We start from the raw sequence: 13,659 nt of genomic DNA, 5'->3' as shown, positions 1-13,659 counted from the left end.
GTAATAATAACAGATACTATCGGTCTATGTAGTAATAATAACAGATACTATCGGTCTATGTAGTAATAATAACAGATACTATCGGTCTATGTAGTAATAATAACAGATACTATCGGTCTATGTAGTAATAATAACAGCCCAGATACTATCGGTCTATGTAGTAATAATAACAGATACTATCGGTCTATGTAGTAATAATAACAGATACTATCGGTCTATGTAGTAATAATAACAGCCCTGATACTATCGGTCTATGTAGTAATAATAACAGATACTATCGGTCTATGTAGTAATAATAACAGATACTATCGGTCTATGTAGTAATAATAACAGCCCTGATACTATCGGTCTATGTAGTAATAATAACAGATACTATCGGTCTATGTAGTAATAATAACAGATACTATCGGTCTATGTAGTAATAATAACAGATACTATCGGTCTATGTAGTAATAATAACAGATACTATCGGTCTATGTAGTAATAATAACAGATACTATCGGTCTATGTAGTAATAATAACAGATACTATCGGTCTATGTAGTAATAATAACAGATACTATCGGTCTATGTAGTAATAATAACAGATACTATCGGTCTATGTAGTAATAATAACAGATACTATCGGTCTATGTAGTAATAATAACAGCCAGACAGAAATGTTCATATTTACAATACTTATGTAAATGTGATATTTCAATGTTTATTTTTTATTTTTTATAAACTTGCTAAAGTTTAAAAAAAAAACCTGTTTTTGTTTTGTCATTATGGGGTATTGTGTGAAGATTTAATACATTTTTAGAATAAGGCTGTAAATTAACAAAATGTGGTAGGAGAGAAAGTCAAAGTCCATCTATCTACCCTGTCTGTCCGTCTGTCTGCCTGTCCGGCCGTCTGCCTGTCCGGCCGTCTGTCTGCCTGTCCGGCCCTGTCTGCCTGTCCGGCCCTGTCTGTCTGCCTGTCCGGCCGTCTGCCTGCCTGTCCGCCCCTGTCTGCCTGTCCGGCCCTGTCTGCCTGTCCGGCCGTCTGTCTGCCTGTCCGGCCCTGTCTGCCTGTCCGGCCCTGTCTGTCTGCCTGTCCGGCCGTCTGTCTGCCTGTCCGGCCCTGTCTGCCTGTCCGGCCGTCTGTCTGCCTGTCCGGCCGTCTGTCTGCCTGTCCGGCCCTGTCTGCCTGTCCGGCCGTCTGTCTGCCTGTCCGGCCCTGTCTGCCTGTCCGGCCGTCTGTCTGCCTGTCCGGCCGTCTGTCTGCCTGTCCGGCCCTGTCTGCCTGTCCGGCCGTCTGTCTGCCTGTCCGGCCCTGTCTGCCTGTCCGGCCGTCTGTCTGCCTGTCCGGCCGTCTGTCTGCCTGTCCGGCCCTGTCTGCCTGTCCGTCCCTGTCTGCCTGTCCGGCCGTCTGTCTGCCTGTCCGGCCGTCTGTCTGCCTGTCCGGCCCTGTCTGTTGTTTCCCGGGCTGTCTGCCTGTCCGGCCCTGTCTGTTGTTTCCCGGGCTGTCTGCCTGTCCGGCCCTGTCTGTTGTTTCCCGGGCTGTCTGCCTGTCCGGCCCTGTCTGTTGTTTCCCGGGCTGTCAAGGCCGCAGCTGTTCGCGTGCTTGGCAGCTGTACGGTTAAGGAATGGAGGTCAGAACAGAACACACCCTTTGGGAAAGTCACGAGGCTCCACTCTGTCTCTACACACCAAACCACTGTATTCCTTTATTTAGGTCAGCAGCGGTCTAAGGCACTGCGTCTCAGGTTGCTAGAGGCGTCACTACAGACACCCTGGTTCGAATCCGGGCTGTATCACAACCGACCCGTGATTGGGAGTCCCATAGGGCGGCGCAGAATTGGCGCCCAGCATCGTCCGGTGTAGGCCTGTCATTGTAAATAAGAATTTGTTCTTAACTGACGTGCCTAGTTAAATAAAGGTTAATTTAAAAAATAATAGGCCAGCCTAGGATATTAACCTGCCGCGCATCGGTGTCCTACAGATGTACGGTCTTAATTTGATCCAGTTTGCTACAGCAGGAAAATAATCCCGCAGCAACAGGAAATGTGAATTATTATGTGGGTATATAACTAATGGACATGTTTTGTAGAGGTTGATACATGATACTTTTACAACCTTGAATACAACTATTTTGCATTTCCTGCGGCGCAGGAAGATTCTCAGCAAACAGAATAGTGATCAAATTAAGAGTCCTACATCTGTATGTAGGGCTATATCTGGGATATTAACCCGCTGTGCAGTGACCTCCTACAGGACTATATCTGGGATATTAACCCGCTGTGCATTGACCTCCTACAGGACTATATCTGGGATATTAACCCGCTGTGCATTGACCTCCTACAGGGCTATATCTGAGATATTAACCCGCTGTGCATTGACCTCCTACAGGACTATATCTGGGATATTAACCCGCTGTGCATTGACCTCCTACAGGGCGAGATATAGGATATTAACCCGCTGTGCATTGACCTCCTACAGGACTATATCTGGGATATTAACCCGCTGTGCATTGACCTCCTACAGGACTATATCTGGGATATTAACCCGCTGTGCATTGACCTCCTACAGGACTAGATATAGGATATTAACCCGCTGTGCATTGACCTCCTACAGGACTATATCTGGGATATTAACCCGCTGTGCATTGACCTCCTACAGGGCTATATCTGGGATATTAACCCGCTGTGCAGTGACCTCCTACAGGGCTATATCTGGGATATTAACCCGCTGTGCATTGACCTCCTACAGGGCTATATCTGGGATATTAACCCGCTGTGCATTGACCTCCTACAGGGCTATATCTGGGATATTAACACGCTGTGCATTGACCTCCTACAGGGCGAGATATAGGATATTAACCCGCTGTGCACTGACCTCCTACAGGACTAGATCTGGGATATTAACCCGCTGTGCATTGACCTCCTACAGGACTATATCTGGGATATTAACCCATTATACACTGACCTCCTACAGGGCTATATCTGGGATATTAACCCGCTGTGCATTGACCTCCTACAGGACAAGATATAGGATATTAACCCGCTATGCATTGACCTCCTACAGGGCTATATCTGGGATATTAACCCGCTGTGCACTGACCTCCTACAGGACTATATCTGGGATATTAACCCGCTGTGCAGTGACCTCCTACAGGGCTATATCTGGGATATTAACCCGCTGTGCATTGACCTCCTACAGGACTATATCTGGGATATTAACCCGCTGTGCATTGACCTCCTACAGGGCGAGATATAGGATATTAACCCGCTGTGCACTGACCTCCTACAGGACTAGATCTGGGATATTAACCCGCTGTGCATTGACCTCCTACAGGACTATATCTGGGATATTAACCCATTATACACTGACCTCCTACAGGGCTATATCTGGGATATTAACCCGCTGTGCATTGACCTCCTACAGGACAAGATATAGGATATTAACCCGCTATGCATTGACCTCCTACAGGGCTATATCTGGGATATTAACCCGCTGTGCACTGACCTCCTACAGGACTATATCTGGGATATTAACCCGCTGTGCAGTGACCTCCTACAGGGCTATATCTGGGATATTAACCCGCTGTGCAGTGACCTCCTACAGGGCTATATCTGGGATATTAACCCGCTGTGCATTGACCTCCTACAGGACTATATCTGGGATATTAACCCGCTGTGCATTGACCTCCTACAGGACTAGATATAGGATATTAACCCGCTGTGCAGTGACCTCCTACAGGGCTAGATATAGGATAGGATAGAATGTGATCTAGGATAGAATGCGATCTAGGATAGAATGTGATACAGGATAGAATGTGATCTAGGATAGAATGCGATACAGGATAGAATGCGATACAGGATAGAATGTTTATACAGGATAGAATGTGATCTAGGATAGAATGTGATCTAGGATAGAATGTGATACAGGATAGAATGTGATCTAGGATAGAATGCGATACAGGATAGAATGCGATACAGGATAGAATGTTTATACAGGATAGAATGTGATACAGGATAGAATGCGATACAGGATAGAATGCGATACAGGATAGAATGTGATCTAGGATAGAATGTGATACAGGATAGAATGTGATCTAGGATAGAATGCGATACAGGATAGAATGCGATACAGGATAGAATGTGATACAGGATAGAATGCGATACAGGATAGAATGTGATACAGGATAGAATGTGATACAGGATAGAATGTGATACAGGATAGAATGCGATACAGGATAGAATGCGATACAGGATAGAATGTGATCTAGGACAGAATGTGATACAGGATAGAATGTTTATACAGGATAGAATGTTTATACAGGATAGAATGCGATACAGGATAGAATGTTTATACAGGATAGAATGTGATCCAGGATAGAATCCCTTTTGAATTAAATCGTTGATAGAGGCTGTATTGTCTCTAGTGGAGAGGTCTGCAGTAATAAATATGGACTTATTAAACAGACTCATCACTGGAATAGGCAGGGAGTTCACCTGCAAATACTCATGATGAATCCATGCAATAAGACAATTGATTAATTGAAAAGCCATTTATCCTGTGTGTGTGTGTGCGTGTGTGTGTGTGTGCGTGTGTGTGCGTGTGTGTGCGTGCGTGTGTGTGCGTGTGTTTTGTGTGAGTGTGTGCGTGTGTGTGTTTTGTGTGTTTTGTGTGTGTGTGCGTGTGTGTGCGTTTTGTGTGAGTGTGTGTGTTTTGTGGAGTGTGTGTGTGTGTGTGTGTGTGTGCGTGTGTGTGCGTGTGCGTTTGTGTGTGTGTGCGTGTGTGTTTTGTGTGTGTGTGCGTGTGTGCGTTTTGTGTGAGTGTGTGTGTTTTGTGTGAGTGTGTGTGTGTGTGTGCGTGTGTGTGTGTGTGCGTGTGCGTTTGTGTGTGTGTGCGTGTGTGTTTTGTGTGTGCGTGTGTGTTTTGTGTGAGTGTGTGTGTTTTGTGTGAGTGAGCGTGCGTGTGTGTGCGTGCGTGTGTGTGAGTGAGAGTGTGTTTTGTGTGAGTGTGTGTGTTTGTGTGAGTGTGCGTGCGTGTGTGTGTGTGTGCGTGTGTGTTTTGTGTGAGTGTGTGTGTTTTGTGTGAGTGAGCGTGCGTGTGTGTGCGTGCGTGCGTGAGAATGAGAGTGTGTGGACCGAGACTACAGCAGAACCGGGGAGTGGCGTAGCAGCGTAGCAGCACTGCAGCAGTACGCTCGAGAGAGAGAGAGAGGGAGAGAGCGAGAGCTTGTCTACGGTAACGTTCCAGACGCACTCTCCGCCCCCTGCTGCTCGAGAGACAGGTGGTCGGGACACATGCCTTCATCCTCGAGTGCTCCCCGGTTAAAAGAAGAAAACAAATCGGTTGACGGACAGCGGTGGGACTGCCGTCGCGAGGCAAGCGCGTCCCCGATGGAATTGGAGCTGTTGACCTCCGCGCAGCGAGCACTGGGCAGAGGAGAGAGAGGGGAAAGCAAGTTGGCGAGAGAAACTCACCGATTTACGTTTACGTTTCTCACCATGACTATTGCGCTCGCTGTTTTTCCGCCACAGCGGAGGGGATTCTTATTCGCGTACAGAAGGAAGAAACACACAAACCTCTGATCGCAAACCGTAGAGAGAGAGAGAGAGAGAGAGAGAGAGAGAGAGAGAGAGAGCATTACCGGGGAATTTCGTTTCGTTCGATTATTCGTTTGGATCCTAATAGCTGGTGGAAGTTGTCTCGTTGGGGGTTATGATGGCTTCGGGTACCGGTAAAGCCCCGCAGCCCCCTGGGCCAGGCTCCGGTAGCCTTAACGGGACTGCAGCAGACTTACCGAACATAGAACAAGAGCTGTATGATTATCAGATGCACGGAAAGATGTGCAAGAAGATAGCTCAGCTAACCAAGGTATGAGACAGGGGAGATAGAAGAGATAGCTCAGTTAACCAAGGTATGAGCTTCTACACCTGCATTGCTTGCTGTTTGGGGTTTTAGGCTGGGTTTCTGTACAGCACTTTGTGATATCAGCTGATGTAAGAAGGGCTATATAAATAAATTTGATTTGATGAGGCAGGGGAGATAGAAGAGATAGCTCAGCTAACCAAGGTATGAGACAGGGGGGGATAGCTCAGCTAACCAAGGTATGAGACAGGGGAGATAGCTCAGCTAACCAAGGTATGAGACAGGGGGAGATAGCTCAGCTAACCAAGGTATGAGACAGGGGGAGATAGCTCAGCTAACCAAGGTATGAGACAGGGGGAGATAGCTCAGCTAACCAAGGTATGAGCCAGGGGGAGATAGAAGAGATAGCTCAGCTAACCAAGGTATGAGCCAGGGGGAGATAGAAGAGATAGCTCAGCTAACCAAGGTATGAGCCAGGGGGAGATAGAAGAGATAGCTCAGCTAACCAAGGTATGAGCAAGGGGGAGATAGAAGAGATAGCTCAGCTAACCAAGGTATGAGCCAGGGGGAGATAGAAGAGATAGCTCAGCTAACCAAGGTATGACACAGGGGAGACAGGTAAAAGGTATGGACAGAGAGATAGATAAAGATAGCTCATTATGGTAAGACTGGACAGAGAGATAGATAAAAGATAGCTCATTATGGTAAGACTGGACAGAGAGATAGTTCAGCTAGGTAAGACTGGACAGAGAGATAGATAAAGATAGCTCAGCTAGATAAGACTGGACAGAGAGATAGATAGATATAGATATAGATAATGATAGCTCAGTCAGGGTAGCTGCCTGCAGATAGATAGATAATGATAGATATAGATATAGATATAGATAGATCAGTCAGGGTAGTTGCCTGCAGATAGATAGATAATGATAGATAGATATAGATAATGATAGCTCAGTCAGGGTAGCTGCCTGCAGATAGATAGATAATGATAGATATAGATATAGATAGATAATGATAGATAGATATAGATATAGATAGATAATGATAGATATAGATATAGATATAGATAGATAATGATAGATAGATATAGATATAGATAGATAATGATAGATAGATAATGATAGATAGATATAGATAGATAATGATAGATAATGATAGATAGATATAGATATAGATAGATAATGATAGATAGATATAGATATAGATAGATAATGATAGATAGATATAGATATAGATAGTGATAGCTCAGTCAGGGTAGTTGCCTGCAGATAGATAGATAATGATAGATATAGATATAGATAGATAATGATAGATAGATATAGATATAGATAGATAATGATAGATAGATATAGATAGATAATGATAGATAGATATAGATATAGATAGATAATGATAGATAGATATAGATAGCTCACTCTGGATAAGAGCGTCTGCTAAATGACTTAAATGTAAATGTAAATAGCTCAGTCAGGGTAGTTACCTGCTGCTAGATAGATATAGATATAGATAGTGATAGATCAGTCAGGGTAGTTGCCTGCTGCTAGATATATATAGATATAGATATAGATAGTGACAGATCAGTCAGGGTAGCTGCCTGCAGATAGATAGATAATGATAGATATAGATATAGATATAGATAGTGATAGCTCAGTCAGGGTAGCTGCCTGCAGATAGATAGATAATGATAGATATAGATAGTGATAGATCAGTCAGGGTAGCTGCCTGCAGATAGATAGATAATGATAGATATAGATATAGATAGTGATAGATCAGTCAGGGTAGCTGCCTGCAGATAGATAGATAATGATAGATAGATATAGATATAGATATAGATAGATCAGTCAGGGTAGCTGCCTGCTGCTCATGACAATGCGGTTAAGGCTCCTCCATCTTCCCCCTGGCACATCCCCTCACTCTGTAGATGACAGTCAGTGTGTGTAGGTGTGTAGGTGTGTAGGTGTGTGGGTGTGTGTAGGTGTGTGTAGGTGTGTAGGTGTGTAGGTGTGTGTAGGTGTGTGTAGGTGTGTAGGTGTGTGTAGGTGTGTAGGTGTGTGAAGTTTGACTGGTCAGCGTTTGTGTCTGTGTGTATTAGAATTGATGTGCATCAGCACTGGTAGGCTGGTCCTGTCTGTCTGTCTGTCTGTCTGTCTGTCTGTCTGTCTGTCTGTCTGTCTGTCTGTCTGTCTGTCTGTCTGTCTGTCTGTCTGCCTGTCTGTCTGTCCGCCTATTTTAAATGAATCGTTATAAAGTGTTAATGAAGCCTTCCTGAACCCTTTATAACAGCTGTATAGATCCTTCATAGATCCCATCTCTTCTAAAAGGACTGTGAGCAGTGATCCGTTCTCCAGTCTGTTTCTATTGGCTGAAAGTGTTGCTGTTAGAAGGTGTTGGTCTGTTTCTATTGGCTGAAAGTGTTGCTATTAGAAGGTGTTGGTCTGTTTCTATTGGCTGATAGTGTTGCTAATAGAAGGTGTTGGTCTGTTTCTATTGGCTGATAGTGTTGCTAATAGAAGGTGTTGGTCTGTTTCCTGTGCTGTGGTCTAATTAGACAGACAGACAGACAGACAGACAGACAGACAGACAGACAGACAGACAGACAGACAGACAGACAGACAGACAGACAGACAGACAGACAGACACAGACAGACAGACAGACAGACAGACAGATAGACAGACCGACACCATTAGTACAGACAGACAGACAGACAGACAGACAGACAGACAGACAGACAGACAGACAGACAGACAGACAGACAGACAGACAGACAGACAGACAGACAGACAAAGTGACAGAGACAGACAGGCAGACAGAGGTTAGAGGTTACAGTGTTCCTCCTCTGGTCCTCCAGTACCCTACCCACACCTGATTAAACTACTGGTTAAACTACTGATTAAACTACTGGTTAAACTACTGATTAAACTACTGGTTAAACTACTGGTTAAACTACTGGTTAAACTACTGGTTAAACTACTGATTAAACTACTGGTTAAACTACTGTCTAAACTACTGGTTAAACTACTGGTTAAACTACCGGTTAAACTACTGGTTAAACTACCGGTTAAACTACCGATTAACCTACCGGTTAAACTACCGATTAAACTACTGGTTAAACTACTGGTTAAACTACTGGTTAAACTACTGGTTAAACTACCGATTAAACTACCGATTAAACTACCGGTTAAACTACCGATTAACCTACCGGTTAAACTACTGATTAAACTACTGGTTAAACTACTGGTTAAACTACTGGTTAAACTACTAGTTAAACTACTGATTAAACTACTGGTTAAACTACTGGTTAAACTACTGATTAAACTACTGGTTAAACTACTGGTTAAACTACTGATTAAACTACTGGTTAAACTACCTGTTAAACTACCGGTTAAACTACCGATTAAACTACTGGTTAAACTACTGGTTAAACTACTGGTTAAACTACTGGTTAAACTACTGATTAAACTACTGGTTAAACTACTGGTTAAACTACTGATTAAACTACTGGTTAAACTACCTGTTAAACTACCGGTTAAACTACCGATTAAACTACTGGTTAAACTACTGGTTAAACTACTGGTTAAACTACTGGTTAAACTACTGATTAAACTACTGGTTAAACAGAGAGCCTGGTAGGTGAGCTAATACTACAGATGGTATTTGGGTCCATGTTATACTGGACGATAGTTATTGGGTAACAGCGTCTAGGCTGGGTGATGTGGGGGAGGGGGGAGGGTGGGGGAGAGAGAGAGGGTAACAGCGTCTAGGCTGGGTGGTGTGGCTCCACTAAGGGGGAGGGTGGGGGAGGGTGGGTGAGAGAGAGAGGGCGACACGCGCAGAATGTCTGACGTTGCTGTACCAGCCGTGCACCGCAGACAGAGAGGCGTCACCATAAAATCCTCCTCACACACACACACACACACACACACACACACACACACACACACACACACACACACACACACACACACACACACACACACACAGAGCCACACACAGAGCCACACACACACACACACACACACACACACACACACACACACACACACACACACACACCAGAGCCACACACACAGAGCCACACACGCACACACACACACACCCCACTCCAGAGAGGAAGTGAGTTGTCCAGGTCTGTTCTAGTCTCTGACGCCACTGGGAGGACACTGGGAGGACACTGTAGAGATACTATATACATCCACTGGGAGGACACTGGAGATATACTATATACATCCACTGGGAGGACACTGGGAGGACACTGTAGATATACTATATACATCCTGAAGGAGGACACTGTAGAGATACTATATACATCCACTGGGAGGACACTGTAGAGATACTATATACATCCACTGGGAGGACACTGTAGAGATACTATATACATCCACTGGGAGGACACTGGAGATATACTATATACATCCACTGGGAGGACACTGTAGAGATACTATATACATCCACTGGGAGGACACTGGGAGGACACTGTAGAGATACTATATACATCCTGAAGGAGGACACTGTAGAGATACTATATACATCCACTGGGAGGACACTGTAGAGATACTATATACATCCACTGGGAGGACACTGTAGAGATACTATATACATCCACTGGGAGGACACTGTAGATATACTATATACATCCACTGGGAGGACACTGTAGAGATACTATATACATCCACTGGGAGGACACTGTAGATATACTATATACATCCACTGGGAGGACACTGTAGAGATACTATATACATCCACTGGGAGGACACTGTAGAGATACTATATACATCCACTGGGAGGACACTGGGAGGACACTGTAGAGATACTATATACATCCACTGGGAGGACACTGGAGATATACTATATACATCCACTGGGAGGACACTGGGAGGACACTGTAGAGATACTATATACATCCACTGGGAGGACACTGTAGAGATACTATATACATCCTGAAGGAGGACACTGTAGAGATACTATATACATCCACTGGGAGGACACTGTAGAGATACTATATACATCCACTGGGAGGACACTGGAGAGATACTATATACATCCACTGGGAGGACACTGTAGATATACTATATACATCCACTGGGAGGACACTGGGAGGACACTGTAGAGATACTATATACATCCACTGGGAGGACACTGGGAGGACACTGTAGAGATACTATATACATCCACTGGGAGGACACTGTAGATATACTATATACATCCACTGGGAGGACACTGTAGAGATACTATATACATCCACTGGGAGGACACTGTAGAGATACTATATACATCCACTGGGAGGACACTGGGAGGACACTGTAGAGATACTATATACATCCACTGGGAGGACACTGGAGAGATACTATATACATCCACTGGGAGGACACTGGAGATATACTATATACATCCTGAAGGAGGACACTGGGAGGACACTGGAGAGATACTATATACATCCACTGGGAGGACACTGGAGAGATACTATATACATCCACTGGGAGGACACTGGGAGGACACTGTAGATATACTATATACATCCACTGGGAGGACACTGGGAGGACACTGGAGATATACTATATACATCCACTGGGAGGACACTGGGAGGACACTGGAGATATACTATATACATCCACTGGGAGGACACTGTAGAGATACTATATACATCCACTGGGAGGACACTGTAGATATACTATATACATCCTGAAGGAGGACACTGGGAGGACACTGTAGAGATACTATATACATCCTGAAGGAGGACACTGTAGAGATACTATATACATCCACTGGGAGGACACTGTAGATATACTATATACATCCACTGGGAGGACACTGTAGAGATACTATATACATCCACTGGGAGGACACTGGGAGGACACTGTAGATATACTATATACATCCACTGGGAGGACACTGTAGAGATACTATATACATCCACTGGGAGGACACTGTAGAGATACTATATACATCCACTGGGAGGACACTGGGAGGACACTGTAGAGATACTATATACATCCTGAAGGAGGACACTGTAGAGATACTATATACATCCACTGGGAGGACACTGTAGAGATACTATATACATCCACTGGGAGGACACTGGGAGGACACTGTAGAGATACTATATACATCCTGAAGGAGGACACTGTAGAGATACTATATACATCCACTGGGAGGACACTGGGAGGACACTGTAGAGATACTATATACATCCTGAAGGAGGACACTGTAGAGATACTATATACATCCACTGGGAGGACACTGGGAGGACACTGTAGATATTTAACCTTTATTTAACCAGGTAGGCCAGTTGAGAACAAGTTCTCATTTCCAACTGCGACCTGGCCAAGATAAAGCAAAGCAGTTCGACAACATACAACAACACAGAGTTACACATGGAGTAAAACAAACATACAGTCAATAATACAGTAGAAAAATAAGTCTATATACAATGTGAGCAAATGAGGTGAGATAAGGGAGGTAAAGGCAATAAATAGGCCATGGTGGCAAAGTAAATACAATATAGCAAGTAAAACACTGGAATGGTAAAATTGTAGTAGAAGAAAGTGCAAAGTAGAAATAGAAATAATGGGGTGCAAATGAGCAAAATAAATAAATAAATAAATACATTGACATTTTACATTTTAGTCATTTAGCAGACGCTCTTATCCAGAGCGACTTACAGTAGTGAATGCATACATTTCATACAATTTCATACATTTCATACATTTATTATTCTGTGCTGGCCCCCGCCGTGGGAATCGAACCCACAACCCTGGCGTTGCAAACACCATGCTCTAAATACAGTAGGGGAAGGGAAGGGGGTGTAGTTGTTTTTGGCTTTAAAAACATACGGGCTACTAATTGATCAACACAATACATATCGATTAGACCTTTTTGAACCTGTAAATGAATCTCCTTTCCTCTTGTCTACCTTCTTCCTCCCCCCTTTCCTTTTTAAAAAAAAATAACAAAAATCCAAACGACAGGTGATCTATTCTCTGAACACTAAGAACGAAGAGCAGGAAGCTGCCCTTCAGGCCGTCAGCCACGCCCGCCAGGAAGAGCTGAGGCGCGTTACCACGGAGACGCGTGCCGACGGGGAGGAGTCGGTAGTGCTCAGGACACGCCTCTCGGAGCTGGCGGAAACTCTAGCTCAGGTACCCGGTTCTGTCCGTCTATCACCCCACGTCTGTTCCAGTGTGGATCTCCGCAGGTTCATTTAACTGCGTGGGTCTTCGCCTCCAGGTTCAGGGAGACTTCGAGAACTACCGTGCCCAGGCGGAGGAGAGGGATCGTGGGGTAGAGGCAGAGCTGAGGAGGGACTACGAGGAAAAGCTCCAAGCCCTGGAGCTGGAGAGACAGGAGGCCCGGGCCCGACTCAACACGGCCCACGGCGAGAGCCTCCGACTGGGGAGAGAACTGGAGACGGCTGGGGAGTCCGCACATTGCCTGGAGGTTCAATGTGACGAACTACGGAGGAAAGGAGAAGAGGAGCGAGGGAAGGGGAAAGAGGAGGAGACGGAGAGAATGCGACTCCTCTCGGAGGAGGTGAAGACTCTGAGGAAAGGGAAGGAGCAAGCGGAGGAAGAGAGGGAGAGGGCAGTGAGAGAGGAGAGGGAGAGAGCAGTGAGAGAGGAGAGGGAGAGAGCAGTGAGAGAGGAGAGGGAGAGGGCAGTGAGAGAGGAGAGGGAGAGAGCAGTGAGAGAGGAGAGGGAGAGAGCAGTGAGAGAGGAGAGGGAGAGAGCAGTGAGAGAGGAGAGGGAGGAATGGGAGAGGGAGAGAGCAGTGAGAGAGGAGAGGGAGAAGTGGGAGAGGGAGAGAGCGGTGAGAGAGGAGA

The 13,659-nt window shown here is 45.1% G+C and overlaps 1 protein-coding gene across 1 annotated transcript in view; it reads left to right on the top strand.

Moving 5' to 3' along the window:
- Nucleotides 1-5,176: 5,176 nt before the first annotated feature.
- LOC106592469 (trichohyalin) overlaps nucleotides 5,177-13,659 on the top strand; it is a gene marked incomplete at its 3' end in the record, with an annotated part of 35,191 nt that continues 26,708 nt past the window's right edge. The window contains 3 exon segments of the mRNA XM_045711217.1: nucleotides 5,177-5,848; nucleotides 12,809-12,979; nucleotides 13,068-13,457. Of these exon segments, the coding sequence (XP_045567173.1) occupies nucleotides 5,696-5,848; nucleotides 12,809-12,979; nucleotides 13,068-13,457 (714 nt within the window).

The sequence above is a fragment of the Salmo salar genome, unplaced genomic scaffold (genome assembly GCF_905237065.1).
Source record: "Salmo salar unplaced genomic scaffold, Ssal_v3.1, whole genome shotgun sequence".
Lineage (NCBI taxonomy): Eukaryota > Metazoa > Chordata > Actinopteri > Salmoniformes > Salmonidae > Salmo > Salmo salar.
The sequence above is the reverse complement of the archived record's forward strand: the minus strand, read 5'-3'. Positions and strand labels throughout refer to the sequence as shown.